Genomic DNA, 25,273 nt, shown 5'->3' with positions numbered 1-25,273 from the left:
CTTCCGGACTCCAAAACTGTACATTCGACCTGTATATCGTGACTCCGTATGTAAACTTGTCAAAGTTAACAGGTCCAAAGCGTCCTAAACTTCTCACCAACACTGCTCCCTCCACCTACAGTACTTCCCGCCTCAGTTGATGACTGTTCTATCTTTCCAATCGCTCAGGCAAAACATCTGAGTCACCTGATTCCTCTCTCTCTCTCTCTCTCTCATACTCCCAATCAACCCACTGGCAAATCTAGCAAATTCTACTTTCGAAACTACCCAGAATCTTACCACGTTTCCCCACCTAACTGCTATGACCCTGATCCAAGCCACTACACTCTCACCCAGATTACTCCAATATCCCTGCTCCCACCTTTATCGCCTAAATCCATCACCAACAAAACACATTTGGTTTATGATTAAATCAGATCCTGTCAACCCTCTGCTCAAATCCCTCCATCTGTCCCCCAGTTCACTCAGAGAAAAGTCAGAATCAGTCAAGTCTTTCCCAGTCTGAGAAGCCCCAGTACCTCTCACTCCAACCATCCCGACCGCCCCAGCCGCACCATGACCCCTCGCTCTGCTGTGCCCCCAACACGCCGGGCACAGCTCCCACCACCAGGATTCTGCTCTGGCTATTTCTCTGCCTATAACACTATTTCCAAAAACATCTTCATGGCTGACTTCTTCATCTCCGTCAAGTTGATCATGTGGCCTGACCCAATCCCCTGTGCAAGAAAAAACTTAACCATGCCCAAAGAGAGGTCTGCCTTTGTCCTCAGCTTCTGGGAAGTAACTGTTAAGCCCTTGGACTGTAAAGTCTGACAAGAGTGACTTGGTTTGCCAGGGACACTGCATCAGGAAGGAATAATGGTGTGATTTTGTAGGGGGTTTGGGTCAGTTCGGCCTCCGGAGGGACAAAGGGACTACGATCAGCCACATATTATTAATCTTAGAAAAAAACATTCAAAAAAACCCAACACATTGTGGCCCAAAAGAAAAACTTTCATTAGAGACTTACTGCCACCATGAGTTGCTTATCGAGAACACACTGGTCACCCGCTGGGATGTAAACTCGAGCCTGCTGGCATCTTCAGTCACGGTGCTCTCGCCACCAGCTCAAACCAGCTGCCCTGTATCTAAAGTTGTACAGCAACTGCCCTCCCAACGTGGAAAACATGTATTAATGATCACTGCGCCCAAGACGCACGCCATTTAATTAGCGTGCCATTTTATGTCTTTTGATACTATTTGCTACACACCGGAATTAGGGCAGAGGGCACACCGCACTGTGACTGTTGTGCTATGATCACTCCTGTTCAGATGGCCAGTTTGACCATTCACTCCTGAGGGCAGAGACAATGTCTTACTTACACTACCTGGTACACAGCTTAGCGCCTGGCCCATAGTCTGTTCTAAAACAGCTGCTGAATCTCATACCGCCCAGGATGCCAACGGTACCTGAGGCAGAGAAGAGTCTTTTCACCCCATCCTCTGCCAAATGCTCCAGTACAGGACATAAGCGTAGGCCTAATGCACGTTCATTCTTGTTTCCCTCAGGATTAGCCCAGTACCCGGCATGAATTAAGAGTTTAAAGAAGCGCTCATCCACACCGCGTGGAGCATGGGGAAGAAGCTCAGACAAGTGCAGGGAAGTTTTAACAACACTGCGGAATCACTGGGAACGATGTGTTTGTGTGATTTTAAGGCTACTCTGAGATTCTCAGGAAGAACGCTTGTACCAAGCAGCTTCAGAAAACTAAGGAATTTTTACTATTTTGGTAATTGTATTAGCTAGGGTAGCAATACTAAAGTGTCGCCAAGTAACCTAACCTTCACTGAATGCTGGCATCAGATGGTCTCCACTGTCTCACTCTACAGAAACAGAAGGTGATTTGGGCGCTGATTACATGGGTGTATTCGGTATGCGGAAACTGCACAGGTTAAAGACTTTTCTCGTTATTATACATCAATAAAAATCTTTTTTAAATAGTGGATACAAATTTAGAGATTAACTGAAGGACGCTTAAGTGAAATTTAAGAGGTTCATCTGGCTTATTTTTAAAAGACTGGCAAACTTTTTCTAGCTCTGTGCACACATTAATGGGTTGAGCGGGTCAATAATGGGAACCTGCAGTAATAGATACTTTAAAACACGAGCAATTCGTTCTTACTGAAAAACGAGACAGCTTCTCTGATTCACTCTTCGTGCGGTTCTCACAAACAGCTAACTTCCCGCGGCCAGAATGAAAGCTACCTGGCACCACACAGCGTTCACCTCAGTACCTTTCTTCTCATCTTTCAAACAAAGGTATGAAGTCATTTTCTTCCAGACAGCTCTGCACATGCCCCAAAATATCCTCCATCTTCAAAACACGACTGGCTAAAATATTAATTTCACATTACAAAAGTACTAAACAATACGGGGTTTTAAAAAATGCTATTTTCCATTGAGGACTTTCTTAAACTAATAAATTCTTCAATTTTTACAGGTCATAATATAGTTTTAAGGGGAGAAAACACTTAATTGAGCCTTTCTGATTGCAAAAACCAATTTACATTTATACCTCCAATCTCTACCAATCAGCATTATGCAAATTATAATTTAAGGCAACACAAAACCTTGATTCTAATAAAAATTCAGAAAACTTTAAACGTTCATTTTTCAAGAATAAGGATTTTAACTTAATATGAAGGAAATATTTCTAAAGTAATTCCCAAAACATAGTTGTTTATATGCAGTAAATACCGGCAATCCGATTTAACGTCGTGGAATTCAAGAAACGGGGGCACGGCGACCGTGTTCTCTGCACAAGCTGGGCGAGCTCACGCTTCGGATTTGTTCATCAACAACCCATTACATTTACGCAAGTTTCTTTTTAAAGTGAAATTTTATAGTAATGAAAATTCTGACTATAAAAAAAAATGGTAAACTAGTATTTACTCTTGTTAGTTATGACATTCTATTAAAATAATTTTTCCTCCTGCAATTTAAGTTCCACTTCCAGGTTCCTTAGCTAAGTGTGTAACTAAATCTAAAATGGATTCGTGTGTGTGCATGTGTGTATGTGTGTAAATAAATATCGCTGGAGGTCCAAATAAAAATGTTTTCATAGCAAATGATACTCATTCCTCTCTACCCTGCAGTAGCAATGAAAATGTACTTACTTCTTTGCCTATATATTATCCTAAAGTTTCACGTTATAAAAAAAGTTTATTTTGAATCCTGAAGTCACTGAAAAACTTCAACCCTACAAGCAACTTCTACTAAGTCTTTTCTTTTAATAATACATCTCTGCACACAATTTGAGAGACTGTGATGGCATTTTTAGTATTATATGTCAAAGATGTTGTCATGTTTCATAGTCTCTTACTGTTCTTCTGGAAGATTACTCAAAGATTCAGTGATAAAGGACAAGATAGTCCATTATATCTGTAATTATATTAAATAAAAAACCTACTCCTTTTTCACTAAAAATACTTCCTTCAGCACGTTACCTACTTCTTCCCATCCAGTCATAGAAGAAGCCTTGAGTGACCTGTGACGATTCAGACCAAGTCTGAACTCCTTAGTTAACAACCTCTGTCCATGACTCCTCAATCTCCTCATCCTCTTACCAGAGGGAACAAATCTGATTTCCTCATCACCTACAGCCAAGCTCCCCAGCGTCCCCCACTCTGTGACCAGAGACCAAGCAGTGCGCCCGGCAGGGGCAGGCCTGGCTCCGGGTGCCGGGGGCGAAGGGGAACGTAGTCTGAATTCCTGCCATGGGGACCCTGCTTGAACACCTCAAGAAGAGCCAGGAGAATCACAAAAATGAAGAACAAAAGAGAAGCATCCATCCTGCGAGGAAGGAGATGTGCAGGAAGAATCTAGAGAACAGAGATGTCCAATCTGAATTTAGATAACCACTCCAATCTAAAATGAACGTTATAACACCCAGATTCTAGCCAAAAATTACAATCAGAATAACCCAAAAGAGAACTGTAGCTATGATCACCATTACACAAAGCCTTTCCTGCATTCACACCCCAAGACTGTCATTTCTTTCTACAGCAAATAAATCCTTTACTCTCAAGGGCTAACCACAGTGTTATCAAAATAGCCTTAAACAGGAAAGTTTAGGAAAGAAGGAAAAGGGAACAGCTTTGAAGTAAACTCTACCCTACTATTCTTTTGGACAGTAGAAACCTGCTAGAGACAGAAAACCACGGAACTTTTAATTATGGGGTAACTCAGCTTATCGTTCCATCCCTTAGAAACTTTACATGAGAATTTTCAATAAAAAAATCTAGTAAACTTTAACACTTTGGCATGTGTAAACTATCAGATCAGCTGCCTAGATTTCATGCTCGCATAAAGACCGAATACACCTGAAATTACATGTGTAGGCCAGTAACAGTTACAGCTCAGGAGAATTATCTGCATTACTGTACCACTGGTCTGACAGTGTTGCCTTTAAAAAGGAGAATTACTTTTCGACCTTTAGTGAAAATTTAGCCTGCTCTCACTATGTGGGATTCTGACATTACAGAGAAAAAGAATAGCTGTTCTGAAAATTAGTTCTTTTTTAAAAGCTTAAGCTAAGATACTGAACAAAGATAAAAGAAATTAAAGTAATTTTGAAAGAAAAAGCTGTCAATATATTCCAAGCTTCTTCAAGAACACTCAGATTTCAGTTTCGCATTATAATTAGCTTTCACATTGCTCATGCACAATGACTACATGAAGGGGGAAAAAAACTAAATGATAATGCAGCCTATGACTTACTGGGCAAGTAGAGCTTTGATACAAAAAAAAAAAATGATGCCCAAGAAAGAAAAATGAGTTGGACTGTGGAACACAGGGAATATCTAATATCTACTCATGACAGGATTCACAGCCCCCGCAGGTAACAGATGTGGTTTCCAGTGTGCTTGGCAGCTGGGAGCATTTCCTCCACAGCCTTCAAATCTGCATTTCTAGACTCCTGACCTTGTGCTTCCTGCCAGAATCTCAGAAGCTAGGAGGAGTATCTGGTTACTAGAAATATTACAATTCTGAGACACGATGCATGAAATGGGACTTTTATGGGCTAGATACCTTAACCAATACCCCGACTTTGTTTCCATGAGAAAAAATATTGAGTTTAAAACTACAAACAAAAGAATAAAACCACTTTGGGTACATCTGTCTACACAAATGTAAAGTTACTGTTAATTAGAACCTAATCAGTACAATAACATATTTCTTTTACAAAGGTAAATATGACACTCTCCAGTTTCAACTATTTACCATTACCTTTTTATTATTATTAAGCTAAGCCAAATATCATTCAACTATGCATGAGGACCAAAAAAGGACTTAAAATTCACAATAACTACATCCAATAGTTTATACAATATTCAGGACACACAGCCCTTGCCCTTATGCGGTTCTACGGGAGAATAAAGCATTGAGGACATAATCGCCACACAATTTTATATTGATGACTCTGCGCTGATCTGTTTTGAATTAGGTTTCTATGTTTTCAAATATCGTCTAGTTTTGTCAAAAACACAGTGAACATATTGGGCTAAGTAATTTATTGACAGAATTCTTTATAAAAATACTATCTATTCATGAAAGACTGCGTTGAATAAAGGTAAAATAGAGCAGAGGGCTGTCTGGACAAAGGGACAATTTATATTACTAGTGGTTTTGAGAACTATATATACATATATATCCACACAATATCTATATCTTTAGTCTATTTGAAAAATCTGTTTTGAGAACTCTCTTATTTTATTTCTCAATAAACAAACCCTTTGCAGATCAGGAGCAAATTGGAAGAAGGCTTGAAAGGAAAAAGATGGAAAAAGTAAAAAAATAAATAAAGACAGAGGAGGGAAAAGGGAGAAGAACAGGAATAATTTACAATCTTTTTTTGTTTTGTTTTAATATTACTTACTATAAATTATAAGGAGCAAGTGTAAGTTGCAGTTTTAATTTTGAGTCACATCCTCAAACCAGTGAAATAGTTTGTATGGCTTTTCTGAAATCTCATTTCGTACTCTGCATTTAAAGTGAACTCTTTAATAAAGGTAATTTTGATGATCTCGAACCAGCAATTAAACCTTACAGGACCCACTGGAGTGTTACCTGGCAAAGCCTCCGAAGACAGCCATTAAAGACTGACTGTTTCTGGTGGACACTATACTAACACTACTAATGGGTATATTTACATTTGCATTATATTTTGACAGCATTTGTTTTCTAACAAGCTATTTATTTAACATATGATAAACTTTAATAGACAGTGAATTTTTTTTTCAATAAGCTGGCTAGCCAAATTTGATGTTCCACTAAAGAAATCTCTTGGACTTCAAGGTTTTCTCTCTTAGCCTTCATTTTTTTTTTTTATAATTTGGCTATCCACAGGTAACCAGGAGATAATCTTTCCCAATCTTAAACTCACCCTCTTCCAGAAAACTAAACACAGTAAGTCGGCCACTATATTATTGCATAATGCTGCTGACATTCTGCAAGAAAACTAGAGCATTCTAGTAAAAATATCTGAATTAAGAAAAAGTGGGTCATCTAATTATTTCAAAATAATTGGTAAAAGGAACCAGGCGGAAGATGAGCCATTCTCATATACGCTATCGGCCAACTTTTTACACACATATCAAAAGGAAAAAACTTGTCTTAATTATTAAACAGTTCTAATAATGCATCAATAAACTATACAAATAAAAAAATTAGATACTGTGTTAATGTATCACTTCACCTCTCTGGCAAACTGATAACTGAATCAAAATTATCTGAAACATCTCTGAGCAAGCAACACAGAAGTCCAAAAGTCTAGGAATTAAGAGAAACACAATTTTCTCAGAAAAAAAAAAATAGCTCTAATTCCTTCATTTACTACCAATTTTCCTTTTTTTTTTTTCTTTTTTTTAATTTACTCCTACTTTTCACACAATTCTAAAAGCTATTTGGTTGGTCAAATAATAGCATATTAAAAGCAACTTGGAAAACAGCATTTTGACTCGATACTGTACGGCTCAAGACAACAGGAATTATATACAAATTGTGTACTCTAGTTAGTAAATTTGCTTCTCACATGGCTATGGGTTAGTGATTCTTAGAGCACTTTCATGTATACTAGGGTTGAACAAATAATTAAACATTATAGATGAGAACCCAGTTTCTCACTGTTGGAGAAATTACAACTAAGGAAAGCAGGATGGCTAGAATGAACCCTGTAATTTTGGGTTATCTGAGATACCAGTATGAACTCATGGTGTTTCAAGATACACACAGATAAATACAGCTCTGTGCACATGCATGAGTTAGTATACACACTCTGCTGGCTGTATCCACTGAGAGGGCCTTGAAGCAATTGACAGAACAGCAATGAGCACAGGTAGCCCCCAGATGTTGGATTCTAAATACCATTCCCCTGGTTGATTCCAGGGCTAGGGGAGGGAAAATACAAGATGAGCCTAGAGCATTTTGTGATGCCAGAAATTAAGAATGCTCAAAAAGTTTGAGAATATGTCAAAAGGCCCAGGAACCAATCCGAACTCACGACAGTCAGAGCTATAAAAATTTGGACAAAATGAACAAGTGTTGGATTATAATTCATAAAATATCCACGGTATACTTACATGCACTGATATAAATTATAAATAAATGGACAAGGGGCAGCTCTTCCTTACAAAAGAATCTCAATTAATAAATGTAAAAGGGAGATGGGAAATAGAAAATCATCATTAGAACACCACAGTCCTAACTGCTGCTGACACAACTAACCAATGGATACAAAAACAGTGAGCCCAAGTTTAAAGAGAAACGGGGCATTTACATAATTTCAAAGTATGTACTTGAAGATATTTATTAATTGCAAAAGTAAAAATAGTAACTTCGTAGAAAAACCTGGGAGGAGCTGTCTTAATCAATGATGAACAAGGTTCCCAGCACCAGTAATAAGACACTGACATTGTGTGCCTGAATCAGGCACCGAGAAGGGCACATAATGTCCATGGCATGCCTGCCAAAAGGATGCATTACCTAATCCTAACCATGGGAAAAGATCAGACAAGTGCAAATTGAGGGAGGACATTCTATGAAATAACTGACCACTATTCTTCAAAAGTATCCAGACCATGAAAGACTTGGGAAGATGAAGGAGATATAATGTATGTATAGGACGCTTAACGTAGGAGACACAGGGATGAAGTAGTAGTCATGTCACTGACCTCCAAGGGCTCGGACATGTGTACTGATCAATTGCAGTTCCATCAGCAAGTGGTACTGCCTCAGGATCCTTCATCTACTTCTTTGATCTGAAGTCCTTTGCCTCTCCTGAATTTTAGAACTAGACAATCCTTTCTCTTAGACATAAATAGTAAACTCAGAAATATCAAAAGAATGCAAGAAAATACTATAAATATGAGGCTCAGAACTAAAAGTATGTCCTAATCCAGTACAACAACATTCTCGGTATCGATGACATGTATCGCTGACCATGAGTCAACATGTTGTACAGCTGACAGTAATTTGTAATGTAAATGTGAGTTTCAGATAAATAACAAATCATTTTTAGTGTAACGATGTCCCATAGAATACTTGCTAAATCTTTACTTGCTAAATCTGGTAACACAGTCACTGATGGCAGCGGCGGATCTCTGCTCCTGGGGAGGGGCACCCCGTTGCTCTCGGCTTGCCTGAGCGTTCACTGATCAAGCATCTACGTGTCCACTATTGGCAAACCACCAGTGGCACACTGCTGTCATTTTTATGTGCTTTAGCACATAATCAGACCCTCTAATAACCCTAAAGGTGTGCCTCACCAATGGCTAGGAACACAGTGAACAAAACTGGTGCATTAGGAAGGTTCAATACAGACTAATCGAAGTATTCTAACGAGCAGCTCGGGCAGGGCATTTTAAAAATCTAAAAGTAGATTATACTTTGAGACAAAAGACAGCATCAGAGAAACCTGTCATGGCCTATTCACTAGACTAGAATTCGGCAGGACTCTCGTGTCTGAGACGCTGTGGGATGGGTAAAGCAAGGAGCAAGGCAAACTCCCAGATCCAGTGAAAGCAGACTCCTGGGAGCACTGTAAAAAGGCCTTCAAGAGAAAACAGAGTGAGCCCCTTCGTCCGGCATAAAAGATGAAAAGCATGCCCTGGAAGCTCCCTCAGGACCGGGGCACTCGGATGCTGACTCCAGGCACGATGACTAGAGTTCCTGCAAGTCACCCTGGGACTGATCTACCCAGTCCCAACAACCTGATCCCTCGTGCCTGGTCTCTAGGGATGGCCATGTGACCTAGTTTTAGCCAATATGACATTAAAAAAAAAAAAAAAAGTCAGTTATGTGTATCTTCTGGAAAAGCCTTTTCTCTTCTGGTACGAGAGGATGAACCAGGCTGGCTGCCCCTTTTTTGAACTCCTTGCTTCCTTTTCTCTTCTTTCCGCTCGGAATGTGGCCTTGATGCCGAGTCACGACAACCATTTTGCCTCCATGAGACAAGATGAAGCCAACGGCCGACACGGCAAGGTTGGAAGAACACGAAGAACAGACCTGGGGCCTTCCAACGGAACTTGGCCGCCGCGCCAGCCCTCAGCCACCCACCGACAGACCTCTTGCCACTTGCGGAGGAGAAGCTCCTAACTGCTCAGCCTACTGTGAGACGAGTTGTCTGCTACTTTCATTCAAAAGCATCCTAACCAATCTACCCTTTTTCAACTAAGGACGGTGGTGATCTCCCTGACCAAGTTTAAAGTGGTCCCCGAGGGAAGAGATGCACAGGTCAGAAAGGCCTCCAAAGTAAATAAAACCACATCAGACAAGCTGCATTTCACACATACAAAATCGGTATAGCATATGTACCAGGCTCTGCAGCCAGACTCCCTGATCTAAACCGTGACTCTTCCACTTACTAGAGAGGTGACCTTGGGCAAGACAGTCGGCCTCTGTGTACCTCAGTACTCTCATCTCTAGAATGGTATTAACGATATATTCCTCCTAAGAGTGGCTGTGAGAACAAACGAGGCAATATGTGTAAAACTCTAGGAATAGCTCCCTGCATACAGTAAGCTCTCTGCAAATATCCGCAATCATCATCTTTATGCTGATGATGCAAACACAAGTAGCTATTACGCAGACACAGATAGATAAAAATGATAAGTACAGTTTATGCAGCTCACACACGGTTCATGGTGTGGTACAAGGAAGCAGAAAATTCCTCACAAAATTCAACCATCTTTAAAGTGTTAGTTTCAGCTAAATAGTTCTTCTGTGTCTGTTAACAGCTTCATCAGCAGCTCTAGCTCTTAAATGCCATAAAAACGATTCAATTTCATAACATGAAGATTGACGAAACATAAGCCATTTACACTTCAAAAACCAGTACAAGGGCAAAAGTGTAATGTCAGATTTCATCTCAAGTATTGTTCTTACCTGGCAAGTGGAAACAATAACTCATCTCCCAACTGTAACAGAAAGGGTGAATTTATGATTGATCTCAAGTGTATAATGCTACAATATGCATAATCCTTTTAGTTATAAAACAGCACAGTCCAATGCATGTCTCTGCTGAATCACTAGTTTCTACGAACGGCCTTAGTATGAGCTGGCGTGAACATATATTCCCCTCACGAGATCTCTGAATCAACAGGAATTGTTGCAGGCACATCCAAAAAGACCACTGAAACAGGTAACACTAATTCACGTGAGTTGATAACTGGCGATATAGAACTTTCCAAAACCAGTTGTTCCTATGATAATAGTTATTTGGATCAAGAAAGACAGCAGAAATTAAAGAAGTTAACTATTTTACAGTTCTGAACAAAAACTGTATGAAGTTTCCACCGGATCTCCCACTCCCAAACTAGTCTGGTTTTAAAAATTACTGAAAGGCCTCAGGCACTGGGCACCCGTGAAGTCCCGTGAGCTCATCTCCCCCGTGCTGCTCTACTGCTGGTCTGTGCCAATGTCCCGAGCCCTCCACTTCTATCGCACCCCTCAGCTTCTTCTACTCTCCAACCCTTGAGATCTCGTCAGTCCCAAATGTATCCCACCCTATTTCCCAATTTCAGTCATATTTTTTAAATTTAGAGGAAAAAAACATTTTCATAATTGACAGCAACGCCCTGGTTCATGGGGGAAAAAGTCACTTCTAATAGTTAAAAGGTAATACTTAGCACATGGACATCAAGCATACAGAAATTAACATGCATAAAATTGTGTAACTGATGCCTAAATGACAGTGAATGACTACACGGTCCCTTTCAGGTTTGTTTCACTTCTCTCCCTTCCCATTTCTGGATCTTTTAAAGGACCTGGCTCAGCAGGTCAGTAAGAATGGACTGAAAGGAGCTGCCAAAAAACAAAGCCCCCACCTCTAACAACCAGGAGTTCCCGGTGTGACAGAGGCACCTAGAGGTTCCAGCAAACATGAGAACATCGTGGGCTGAAATTCCTCCCTCGGAGCCATTTCCAAGTCCCATCCCACCCAGCTGCGCCCAGACTGTGCATGCAGCTTCTGTGCGGGTGAGAGGCTGGGGCATCGCGTGTGCTCTGCTACTTCTCTGCTTACATGCTTTTCCCCAAAAAACAACTGCTTAACAATAATATTGTGTAGTGTGTAGTATGAGGTGTGTGTGTCCCTGTCTACTTGGCACCTTCTCCTACAAGGTTTTATGTTGTTTTTCCAGAGACATTTTCACTTTTAATTCTCACAGCCTGTGACAGATCATTCCCAGATAAGAAAACTGAGTTCAAAGAAATGTATAACCATCTACTTACCTTTTAAATTAACAACAAAATAAGATTTTAACTGTTGCTAAAGCATAATTTTCAAAAAGTTATAAAATCTGACTTTGATGCAAATATAAAATGAAAAAACGCCAGTGACAGTATTCAACTCAATCAGTGAGGGTTTCAGTACAAATATGAATACACACAGGATGACGAAAATGAATTTGCTAATAGATGCAAAAATGGTAACTCTATTATAGGAAGGTTCACAAAATGAGCACCAAAGTGACTCAGTGAACTAGCAGGGACAATGTACAAACCATTAAGTTGTTTGAACCTAACTACTTCATAAAAGCAACTGTTAGGGATTTCTTTTGGCCTAGTGGCACCGGGGAAAAGTTACTGAAACACTGAGAGTACCATAGACTGAAAGAATGCTTAGAAATCTCCACTAGAGGGCAATAAAATATCTGAATATCTCTACTTCAGAGTAGAAATCAATTGTATCTCTACCGGACAAAAAAATGTTGCATTATTATGGATAAGAATCATTTGCACGACTATCAAACAACTTCTACCCCAAAGAGCTGCCAAACAGCCTATTCAAGAGAGAGTAAAAGGTGTAACACTCCATCTACTAACACCCCATCTAGTCACTGGAGGGTCCACTGGATGAGCCCAGCATTCCAATGAAAGGACACCTAGTCCTCCCTTTGGCTCATTTCCAAGTCTTGGAGAATTTTCCCAACTTAGATAATGGTTGGTTGTAACAGGAGTAAAGAAAAAATCCTAGGAGGTGGGAGGAGGAGGGCAGGGACAGCTACAATCCATGAGTATTGCCGTCAAGAATTGCAGAGCGTGACTTGCCAGCAAAGGTACATTGAGAGGGACACTCTAATACGCTACAGGATGCATGACTCGGTCCAACCTTCCTGGAAAGTCATCTAATAACATGTACTAGAACTGCAGAGGCTCAGTCTTTGATTCTGTAATTCCATCTGCAGAAATTTTCATTCAACATATCATCAATCAGATGTGGCTAAGATAGTCATCTATCTCAGTGTTAATTACAAAACATAAAAAAAAAAAATGAAATGAGTAGATTTCCCAGCTTAAACATTCTTTCCAGAAGCCTTCACTGAGTCCCCAAACCCTTTCTAAGTGGTCTGCTTAATACTCAGGATTCCCCCTATGATATCTCTTACCTCAAAACAAAATTATGTATGAGAAAAGTCTCACGATACCCCAACTATACTGATAGAATATCAGTATCATATGCAGACATTTGAAAAGCACACGGACTGACAACAAAGGGGACACATGCTTCAAGATACAGCTGGTGTAGAGAAAAGTGTCAGCAGGTCACACGGGTGAACCGTTCTCGCCACTGTGTACGTGTCCTGACTTCATTATCACACTATATGCATTTCCATAAACATCATAAAGCTCAAAGAAAACCACTGTCTGCTGCTAGCTTAAAGGAAGTTCTGATAATGATAAAAATTATCCTTAAATATGATGGAGATTTTTGTTTTAAATATTTTTAAAAGGAATCTGTTTCTTAGGCCAGTGCTTCTCAAACTTTAAGGAGCATAAGACTCACCTATGAGATCTGTTCAAATGTAGATTCTTACTGTCAGTTTAAGGTGGGGCCTGAGAATCTACATTTCTTACAAGTCCCTAGGTAATACCAATGCTGCTGATCTGCGGACTTTAATTTGACTAGCAGGGTCCTAGAGCATCACACAAGGAAATTTATAAATGCAAAGAAGGGTATGCAAAGCTCCATTTTCCTGTTTTTGTTTTGTTTTGTTTTTCAATCCTGAAGCACTATCTCCTCTGATGATTTATCAAAACCTTCCTGTTCAAGCTTCTCAATACCTTGCAGATGCTACAATTTCAAATAATGGAAAACACAGAAATGAAAGAAGGGTCATCACTACGGAGCCCATGAAAATTAAAAGGAATACTATGAACAACTCTATGCCCACAAATTTGATAATCTAGATGAAATGGACCAATTCCTTGAAAGACAATATGACAAAACTCACAAGAAGAACTAGATGATCTGAACAGACTAGCATCTATAAAGAAATTGAATCAATATTAATAACCTTCCAAAACAGAAAGCATGAGACCCAGATGGGATGACTGGTGAATTTTATCATCTATATAAGGAGAAAATTATACTAACTCTATGCAATCTCTTTCACAGGACAGAAGCACAGGGAATATTTCCTACCTCATTCTATGAGGCCAACATTATCCTAATATCAAAACCAGGCAAAGACATTAAAAGAAAAAAATCTACAGACCAATATCTCTAATGAACATAAATGCAAAAATCCTCAGAAAATATTAGCAAATTAAATTTTAAAAAAGTATAAAAAGATTTATAAACAACAACCAAGTGGGATTTATTTCAAGTATGCAAGGCTGATTCAATAAAAAAAAAAAAAAATCAATAATCCATCAACAGACTAAAAAAGAAAAACATGATCATATGACTACATACAGAAAAGCATTTGAAAAAACCCAACATCCATTTATGATAAAAACACTCGGTAAACAACGAATAGAAGTAAGCTTTCTCAACTTGATAAAGACTATGTATAAAATACCTACAGCAAACATCATACTTAACAGTGAGAAACTCAAAGCTTTCCCAGTGTGACTGATTGGTGTAAGATTAGACAAATGTACCAATAGAAAATAATAAAGAGCCCAGAAACAGACTTGCATAAACACAGTCAACTGATCTTGGACGAAGGAGCCAAGGGCAACAATACAAAGAGGCAAAGATAATCCCTTCAACAAATGGTGATGGAACCACTGGACATCCACGTGCAAAAGAATGACTCTAGACACAGACCTTATGCTCTTCACAGAAAGGCACCCAAAATGAATCACAAGCCCAAATGGAAAATGGAAAACTATAAAGTTACTGGAAGATAACATAGGAGTAAACCTGGGTAATCTGGGGTATGAAGTCTTAGATGCAACACCGAGGACACAATCCATTTAAGAAATAATTGATAAACTGGTCTACATTAAAATTTAAAACTTTTATACTGCAAAAGTCAATGTCAAGAATATGAGAAGACAAGCCATGGGCTAGGAGTAAATATTTGCAAAAGACACATCTGATAATGAATGTTTTTCAAAATATACAAGGAACACTTAAAATTTAACAATAAGAAAACAAACAACCCAATTATGAAATGAGCCAAAGACCTTAACAAACACCTCACCAAAGATACACAGATAGCAAATAAGCATATGAAAAGATGTTCCACATCATATGTTATCAGGGAAATGAAAATTAAAACAAAATCACCACAGATGGTACTATACACCTATGAGAATGGCCAAAACCTGGAACACTGACCACACCAAATGCTGGTGAGGATGTGGGGCAAAAGGAACTCTCACTCACTGCTGGGGGGATACAAAATGATACAGCCACTTTGGAAAACAGTTTGGTGGTTTCTTACAAAACTGAACATACTCATACTATATGATGCAGCTATCATGCCTCTTGGCATTTACCCAAAGGAGTTGAAAATTTATGTCCACATAAAAACCTGCACATAGATGTTCATAGCAGCTTTGTTCATAACTGCCAGATTGTGGAAGTAACCATGATTTCCTTCTGCAGGTCAATGGATAAGCTGTGGTACAATCAGGCAACAGAACATTTATTATTCAGTGCTAAAAAGAAATGAGCTCTCAAGCCATGAGAAGACATAGAGGAACCTTAAATGCATGTTGCTAAGTGAAAGAAGCCAATCTAAAAAAGCTACATACTGTATGAGTCCAATTATATGTCTGGAAAAGGCAAAACTACACAGAGAAAATAAAAAGATCAGTGATTGTTGTGGGGGAGGGGGTTAACAGGCAGAGCACAGAGGATTTTGAGGGCAGTGAAAATACTCTGCATGATACTGTAATGATGGATGGATGCCATTACTGTATACACTTGTCTAAACCCACAGAATATACATCACCAAGAGTGAACCTTAATTAAACTATGGACTTTGGGTGGTTATGATGTATCAATGGAGGTTCACGAATTGTAACAAACGTACCATTCTGATGGGGGATGCTGGTAATTGGGGAGGCTGTGCAGCTGTGGGAAATAGGGGGGCGTATATGAGAATTCTATGTACCTTCTTCTCAATTTTGCTATAAATCAAAAACCGCTCTAAAAAAAAATCTTTTTTTAAAAACAGTAAGCATTCTTGAGAAGATCGTCTGATCTTCCAGGAGTAATTTACCGATGCCTATACTGGAGCAGTGGATCTGGGAAGCATAAAATGTAAGGAAATTTCCTGGTATGTCTTCCAGCACCCAGAACAGTCCTTGGTACATGACAGGCAATCAAGTGATTGTTGAACAAATAACTACAATATTTAGCCTGGAAAAAGAGGGGGTGGGGAGAGGGACCAAAAAAAAGCTGGTAAGGTTTTCCAATATTTGCAGTCAATTAACTAGAAAACAAGTAAAAGTCTTCTGTGCTATTTCAGTTAGAATATAAGAGAACTAAAGGTCAATTTCAGCATATTTTAAATACACATTTCTAACAATCAGTTGTCCAACAATAGTATACATTTTCTCAAAAGGAAAAAGCTACCTGAACATGTCCCAGCAAAACGGCTAGTTAGCCAGCTCTAGGGACACTAAGACGTACCTGCCCTGAGAACACTAAGGATACCCACGGTCCCGCCCCAAGCACGGGATTCACTACTCACAGTATTTCTACTAAGGTTAGGAAGAAAATGCAAGAGCAGCTTTCCTACTTTAAAAAATAAAAAATAAAAAGTTGCCTCAACATAAACAGCAACCAAGCCGGAAGCCACAACCTGACGTATGACCTAAGAGTAAATCAAAAGCTTAAATTCTCTGGAAGTCATAAAAACAAACAAAGCTATTTCACTGTGACAAATGAATACCTTCAAAGACAACAGTGTGATAAAGCTACAGGAATACTCTCTGGGAGACACCCAGTTGTTTGAGGGTCTGTTTGCCACCTACAAAGAATAACTCTTTCTGATGGATTTAACTGAGAAAAAAAGATAATGAAATTCATTTGATGAGAAGTTAATGCACAAACACACCTCATTTTCCTAGAAAATCTCAAAAGACATCTGGTGTTAATGTATCAAAACCCAAAGAAGATTAGAATTGTGAATATTAAAACTGCCGCCACAACTTCACTTGGTATTTTCAATTGTTTCAGCTAAAAGAACACCATTATTTCTGATAATGCTACAAAGTATCAATTTACAAGATTTTTTTTAAAAAATTAAGATTATTTTTAAACTCACTCTAGGAGCTTTAGTTTCTGAAAGCATGTAGCTATTAAAATGCTAATATGAAAAGATGGGGGTGGATGCTACAGAGATTTAATAACATAAAACACAGGAAATTGATGCTCTAGATGATGTGGAAAGATGGCTTGTAAAGCTTACGAGATATTACTTAAGGCAAAAGAAACAATTTGGCCATTAATAATGAGGCTAAACCAAACGTCTGTCATCAAATATAATGAAACAAATTAAAAGAACAACAAAAATTAAGGCAAATATGTAAATCAAGTAAAATACAGGAAAAAATTTACATCAAACACACCAAGTGAGGTGTAGTTATGGCAGAAAGTCGTAGTAAATTACAAATAAACTGAAGAGAATAAAAAGAAAAGATTCCAACAATTATGAGTTCGACACCAAGGAAAGCATAAATGCTTAAAGCAGTAAATTTCCCATGAACACTCAAGAGGCTGGAGGACTGACGACCAAGATGCATTTTGAACTTTAGAAAATGGCAGAAGAGTAAGAGAATCAAAGCTTCAAACTCAAATAATAACTCAAAATCCACCACTTTGTATCTTAGATATCTTAGCTAGCCACAGATTACAAAAATATCAGTCCTCAAGCAGCAGCTTTTGTCAGAGATTTCTTTGCCACCCAGAGATAAAAAACAAACAAACAAACAAAAAAACAACAAAAAAAACAACTGCAAGTCTTCCAAGTGTCAAAGCAAGCATGGTGCTTTACTATTTAAATAACAAGAAAAAGCCATGTTGATATTAGAAAAAACATAGTCAGAAAACCCAGTTCCATCTCCAATACCTGTTTCCAAAGGCTTTTCCTTAGAAAAAAGAATATTCTATTCCCTGTGTATGAAGTTCGTTCCAAAACTGAGTCTGTGGGTTGCTCCACAGATCACATATTTCTAATCAGAATTTAGCATCTGAATTGCAACATCTGAAAATGTAAAGTATGTACTGGAGTTTGAAACAGTAATGCAATAGTTCACAAAAACAGTGTAAAGTATTGCATTAATATTGATTCTGATTACGTGCTGAAATGATAATATTTTAGATATTAGCTGAAATAAAATACATAACTAAAATTAAGTTCACTTATTTTACTTCTTCAACGAAGCTACTGGAAATTTTTAAATTACACATGAAATTATCTTTCTATTGTACTATATAGGACAGCATGCTGTAGACTGAACTCTTTCACAATAAGGTTTGAAAATTCTTTATTTTTCTACATTACCTACTAGCGTGTGGTCCATAATAGATACTCAGGAAATGAAGAAACATATAAGTATAAAGCAGCAACTAGATAAAATCGCAATTGCTCTTTTTGATTTGTATACCAGATATATTCTATTGGAGTGATATTAAACCCTTATTTGGTAATCATGAGAATTCTGAAATATGGATCAAGTCAACTTAAAAAAAATTTACAGCTGAAAAGAAAATTGACATACCTAATTTGTTTTTGGTTGAATTGTGTCCTCCCCAAATTCTCATGCTGAAGTCCTAACCTCCAGCACTTCAGAATGTGACTGTATTTGGAGACAAGACCTTTAAAGAGGCAACGAAGGTAAAATGATGTCATATAGATGGGCCTAATCCAACGTGACTGAATAGGATATCAGTACACACACTGACCAAGGGGCAACGGTGAGCACCCAGCGAGAAGGCAGTCATCTGCAAGTCAAGGAGAGAGGCCTCTGAAGAAATCAAACCTGCCAACACCTTGATCCTGGGACTTCCGGCCTGAGAATTTTGAGAAAACAAATTTCTACTGCTTAAGCCCCCCGGTCTACGGCACTTAGTTATGGCAGCCCTGGTACACTGAAACGCTGTTCTAAACACTCAGAATCTTTCCAATAACTGAGTGGAGTTTTGGTTTTTATACTGAAATTACAAATTCAGTTCCTCAGTCACGCTAGCCATATCTCAAGTGCTTAAAAGGCACATGAGCTAGTGGCTGCTGGATTGGACAACACAGATCTGAAGAAAAGACCAAACCAGAAGTTTCTAATAAGAATGTTTAATTGGTCAGGAGATGTAACCAAGAAATGTCACTATGTTACTACATACTGAAACATTTTTAATCTTTAATTAAAAAAAAAGGCAAATGACTCAACCTAGTCATTCTTATTATGATTTGCTGAGTAGAGATTAAAGAAGAGAGTTAATATTTCAGGGCTATGTGTGGTACAAACGAATGTCATCACTAAGGGCTCTTGAGAGGTCTGCTGAATAGAGGACTACGTACGTAGGTGGCCAGTATACATGAACCGCTGCGAAGGGGTCAGAACACCAAGTACAGGTTACCCAGGGACTCCCAGATAACCCGCTGGTACAGTGGGGAATGCTAATACCCACCTTCAGGTTTTATCATGCCTTATGTGAACTTAATCAGGCTTTGTAAATGAAGATTAAATTCCAGAAATGTAAGAGATGGCATGAATACTATACCAAACGGGATATCCCCGTATTCGTTACCACTTAACCATGAGACATCAAAAAACTAAGTCCATTATTAGTAAGTTCATACATCTCTAAATCATAAAGTTCAATGGCATGGAAGAAAAATACAGAATTCAGGAAAAAAAGAACCCGATAGAACCCAATCTACTAGACTTGCCTAAATACTTTCACCTAACTGGACTGAACACATTTACTAAAATAAGTAGCTATCTCCTTTGCAAATTAACTAGAAAAATGAGTGTAGGGATTTCAAAATTTAATGAGTATAATAAACTTCATCTCGTGGAAAGTATTTTACAATTGCATAGGACTCTACTTCTTAAGCTTGCTTTTTTATATTTTGTATCATCTTAAATTTTGCCCAAGAACTTCATGTTTGGATATATTATTGTACATAGATAAAGGAACCAAGGCTCTAAGAAATTAAATGACACGCCCAAGGCCACATAACTAGTGAAGAAGATACCTAAAACTCAAACTGAGGTCTTCTAGTTCCAGAACCTTTCTACAGGCTTCGCCCTGTTAGGATGCCCAGCAACACAATGTCAGGCCCATGTTAGTTATTGTAAAAATGTAACATTGACTTGATCAAGTGTGCATTAATGCTTAAAATGGTAGTTAAATTCAGAACAAACCTCGACAATGGTAATTCAGTTCAGAAGAAACCACCTCCAAGAGCATCACGGTCACAGAAATCTTTTTAAAATTCAAATATAATCTTTGACAAAGAAATGTAGAATGATAGATAAAAGGCTTTCTAGTATAAAATTTATTTATAATGATCAAATTATGTGGGGAAAACGAAATCAAATTTTTGACTCAAGAGTTTATTACGCTTAAAGTGACTAATGTTTCATATAAATTGCTGTATTTTTTATTCTATCGGATCCAATTAAGAGTGATATGAAAGTTTTATTTAAAATGTCAATATTCAATGTTAAGGGGGATTTAAACTGTGAGGGACAACTGGGCTAGATTTCAAAAGACTGCATGGAACGCACCCGTGGTCCCAGGTTGGAACAAGCAACTGCACAGGTTATTTTTGGAACAATGGGAACATTTAAACATAGATGGTATTAGACACTATGAAACCTGATGTGGAAAAAGTGGAGTTACAAGCTGAACAAGAAACTTACAGTAAGTCCTTAGTTTGGTTTTAAAATACCTAAGTGTGTATTTATACACAGCAAATATCTCAAGAGATAGAAATACATACACATGAATACACATGTGTACATACACAGAGATAACAGATCATCTGGGAGGCTGGAATATGGTATTATTACTTTTGTTTATCTAGATCTTCTAACTTTTCACAATGTATATGTACTATGTTAAAAAAATTTTTAAATGACATCCATGTTTCTATTACACCAGAAATTAAAACATTCGTGACTGTTTGCTGTGTCTTAAGTTTGTAAAATAAGCACATGTGAAATAATAATTTTGAGGATGGTTTGACTCTTCACTTTTATACACTGTGAATTGTGTAAAATAAATCAACTTTACTTACAAACATATAGTTCTGAATATAAACGTTTATGATAAAATCTGAAATGATGACACTGAAGAACAAAGCAAAAAAAAAGTCCAGATTTATGGATATTTTGAAAGGGCACCTAAATTTACAGAGTTTAGAACAGCAATAGTATGTCCTTACTAGTTAAATCTTATTCTTCAATAAAGAAAAACCTTTAGATAAAAAGAAAACAATGAAAAAAATAAAACATCTGCATTCTTATTATATATTACTACTAAAAGATTTATAGATATTCTTTTCCTGGAAAGTGTCATTCTGCTTATTTCACTGATGAGAAAATCAAGATTAAAAGAACTGTATCCAGAATATATAAGGAAAAGGCTACTTGGCAATCATTCAGCAATATATACATATAACAAACATTATGTTGTGCACCTAAAACACAATAGTATATGTCAATTATATCTCAATTAAAAAAATAAAACCTCCTACAAGTTGATTTTAAATGACAACCCAATAGAAAAATGCCTAGACAAACATTTCACAAGATATGCAAAAGACCAATAAATATGTGACAAGATCTGCATTCTGCATTAAGGGAAATGAAAATTAAAGTCACAGAGATACCTCTATAGGTCCACCAGAATTGCTAAAATTTAATAACAATTCTAAGGATTGGAAGAGAAGACTCCAACAAGACCGTACACTCCTGGATAGAAGGAATCACATCTTTCCCTTCACTTGTGTATCTTCTTCAGCACCTAACATTAAAGGATACTACCTAACACTAATTGTAGTTCCTCTTGATAACGGAAATACAAACATACTCTTTGATCCAACAATTCCATTTCTAGATATTTATCCTACTGAAAAACTCACATAAACATAAAAAATATGATCTAAGACATGCATTGTAGATTGTAACAATAAAACCAAATATCAAGAAAGTCTAATCTATACTGCCTATTAAACAAAACTTGGGATATCTAGACATATAGACAATATCAGAGTAGTAAGTGAAAAAACTGGCTGAAAAGAGCATAAAACGGATCCTACCTTATTTATTTAAAATACAGTTTAGAAAAAGGCAAGTTTTAGAATGATCATCTCTGATAAGTAGGATGGGCTTTCTTACTTTATAACAATTGTTTTGTTTGAGATGAACAAAGAGCACATACAACGTTGGTAGTAAAAAATATGTATATATTTTCATTCGTCGGCCCAAAAAGAGAAATTTACAAATTATAAAATAAATTAATTTTTTTTAAATGAGTAATAATATGGACGTGGTTCCATAGTGTAGCGGTTAACACGTCTGCTTTACAGAAGGTCCTGAGTTTGCGGCCCAGTGGAGCCACGGTCCATGCCACCCTGAACAATGTCTGATCTCAAAAGCTAAGCAGGGTCGGGCTTCGTTAGTACTTGGATGGGAGACCACCTAGGAAGACCAGGTGCTAAAGGCACAAATAACAATAAATAATTAAAAAAAAAATGAGTAATAATATGCTGGGACACATGCATTAATATTTAGAAGATATGCCAACTGTTAATAATGGTTATTTCTACAAGAGGGATTATAGGAAAATTTCACATTCTAAGTTAGACAGTTTTTCTTTATATAAGCACTTTAGTTACAAAAACCAAAGATATACACACACATACACACATAAATTTCTGAGCTAGTGATCATTCCAGAAACATAAGCACTGCGGTCCATCTGGCAATTAATTATTCTGATGAGAACCACCTTAATTGTTGGATTGCCCATGATACTAAATCTGAGAAAGCATTACAGGCAAATCATGCCTACAAATTAACAGAAAAACTTCTTTGCATAAGTATTAAATGTCTATTTGATGAAAAGCCCTCTAATGTAAAGTTAACCTTGAATATTTACTGAATTAATATAAAGGACCAGGCATTGCACTGGTCCCTCATAATATACTGTTCTGTTTTTAAATATCCCTTACATTTCTAGAATCCACCATAAATTTGATGGGGCCTTTGTTTCAAGGCCAATGCTTGAGATGAGACAAGAATGTACATACCAGGAAGAGAGGAAGGAAGGAAGGATGAGAACCTCTAAGTCCCACAGAATTCCCAAAGGGAGCAGTGGAATCTGGGTGGATCTGTGCTTCAAATAGGATATTGCAGCTCATATAGTCCCCCATATGCCCTGCTCCAGGGCAGAGCTCACAAATGTCTGGCTTAATGAGTCAAAGCTTTCTCCAACAAGCCCTTGATATGGAGCAGAACTGCCTGTTTTTCTACAGTCTATTGCTCCAAACTTTTCCATATCAGCCTTGACTCTGAGATCCAACTGCCTTTTTGTTTTCCCCTTAGTCTTACTACTGAATATAATACCTTATTACTACTGACGTTAAGTGTTCTACATGCATTACAACTCATCCGCACTCACAATAACCCTGCCAGGTAGTCCTGTTTTACAGAAGAAACTGAAATACAGTCAGTTCTGGTATCTGCATCCAGGGATTCAACCAACAGTGTATCAAAAATATTTAGGAAAAAAAAAGTTAAGCTGTTGCTGACATGAACTATGTAGTTAGGCCTACAGTGGTTACGTCTGTACTGACCATGTACAGACTTTTTTTCTTGTCATTATTCTCTAAACAATACAGTATAACTATTTACATTGGACCTCCATTGCACTTGTATTACGTATTATATGTAATCTAGAGATGATTTAAAGTGTAAGTGAAGATGTGCATAGGTTATATGCAAATACTCAATCATTTTCTACAAGGGACTTGAGCATCCTCGGATTTCAGTATCTGTGAGGGTCCTGGAACTAATCCGCCCCACATACAGAGGGACAACTGCACAAAGTCCAATATCTACTAAGTGACAAAGCTAGGACTGAAACCTAGAGATCCTGATTCCTCAATCCCATCCCTACTATGCAGCCTTATCTCTTCTTTCAAACTAGAAAACACTACTTAGGTTTTAGGGACAAATCTGAAAGTCAACAAGACACCTGGACCCAATGTTTACTCTTGCAAATGCTGCTGGTCCAGCTACCACTGAATAACTGAGAACTATGAAATTTAAGCTGCAAAATCTTTGTTTGCCAATGCTTTTCTTAACTTTTGAAAAGCTGCTTAAAGTAAAACATCCAACCTCTTAACTAAGCCAAACATATCTGGATTCAGGTTCTAGTTCTGGCACTGTTCTCTTCACCTGGAAATAAGATATACAGGTATGTGCAAGAAGGAGAGGGAGGAGTCAGTGTCCCTTATAGTTATTACTATTATCCTTCAATTGTTTTACCATCATTTCTCCCAGGACGTGGAAAACCTGCCAAGTTCAAATCAAACTCAATACCTTAAACAACAGCCATGAATTCATGTTTATGAAAAACAAATTTAAACATTAAAAAACTAAGCAGTTTGAATATATGAAACTGAAACTAGAATTTCTACCGAACAGAAAAATAGTAACTAGTAAAGAACATATTTAGTATTACGAGATTACCACACAAATCAATTACCACATGAGAATAAATGCTGACAGTCTCAAAAAAACTTTCCTTCTATTTCTATGTTAATTACAGTGATTGGAAACTGTAAGGTAACACAAATTAAGTGAGTGTTCTACCTTTGAAACATTTTATATAACCACTTACTAATCTTTTTCAGGCACTTTGCACAATGGATAGGAAATAACAATTGATCATTACATCTTTGGCGTCTAAAATTCTACCACCTTGTTAGAGATTAGTTCACAGCTGTTAGAGGCCTAAGAACTAACGTTACAAGTAGCCCTTAAATCTTCTACAGGTGGAATGCATACAATGTATCGAGTAATGTATTAGAGAACTGTGTGGCAAGGACTATTTATCCTCGTCTTTTTTTTTCAGATAAGGAAACAGGTGCAACAGTGAGAAATAAGCCTAAGGGCGCAGAACTAGGAAATCAGAGGCCGACTGGAAACTATTCCGGGTCCAGGGTCCAGTCCTTTAAACCTCTTCAGGACTCTGGGCGCAAGGGCCCGTCAATGCGACTGTGAAACGTGGGAAGAAATACAGTACCAGTGGGAAGCAGGGGTTCCAACGGGGTAATGGCATGCTCCATATCGGATTATTGGCCTCGACACTAGAAAAAGTAAAAATGGCACGTTAGAATGAATGTCTGATACAACACGTGAACCTGCCAGAGCATCTGGCCGCTTTAACGCCGCGCCCGGCGCAGACCACGGAGGAGCGGCGGCGCTCGGCGTCCTGGCCCCGGCACCGCTCGCCGCGCGCGCCGCCGCGAGA

General features: G+C 38.0%; 1 protein-coding gene across 5 annotated transcripts in view; it reads right to left on the bottom strand.

Annotated features, from left to right (window-relative positions):
• TPK1 (thiamin pyrophosphokinase 1) overlaps positions 1 to 25,267 on the bottom strand; it is a 267,896-nt gene extending 242,629 nt beyond the window's left edge. For 4 of the 5 annotated variants that reach the window (XM_015596151.2, XM_025039012.1, XM_025039011.1 and 1 more), the window contains exon 1: positions 25,046 to 25,267. In XM_015596151.2, the coding sequence (XP_015451637.1) occupies positions 25,046 to 25,088 (43 nt within the window). In that variant the 5' untranslated portion in view covers positions 25,089 to 25,267. The remainder of the gene's footprint in view (positions 1 to 25,045) is intronic. The other variant, XM_006920656.3, reaches the window with a different exon arrangement.
• Positions 25,268 to 25,273: the final 6 nt, after the last annotated feature.

The sequence above is a fragment of the Pteropus alecto genome, unplaced genomic scaffold, assembly GCF_000325575.1.
Source record: "Pteropus alecto unplaced genomic scaffold, ASM32557v1 scaffold48, whole genome shotgun sequence".
NCBI lineage: Eukaryota > Metazoa > Chordata > Mammalia > Chiroptera > Pteropodidae > Pteropus > Pteropus alecto.
Note: the sequence above shows the minus strand (reverse complement) of the source record. Positions and strands in the feature narration are given on the sequence as shown.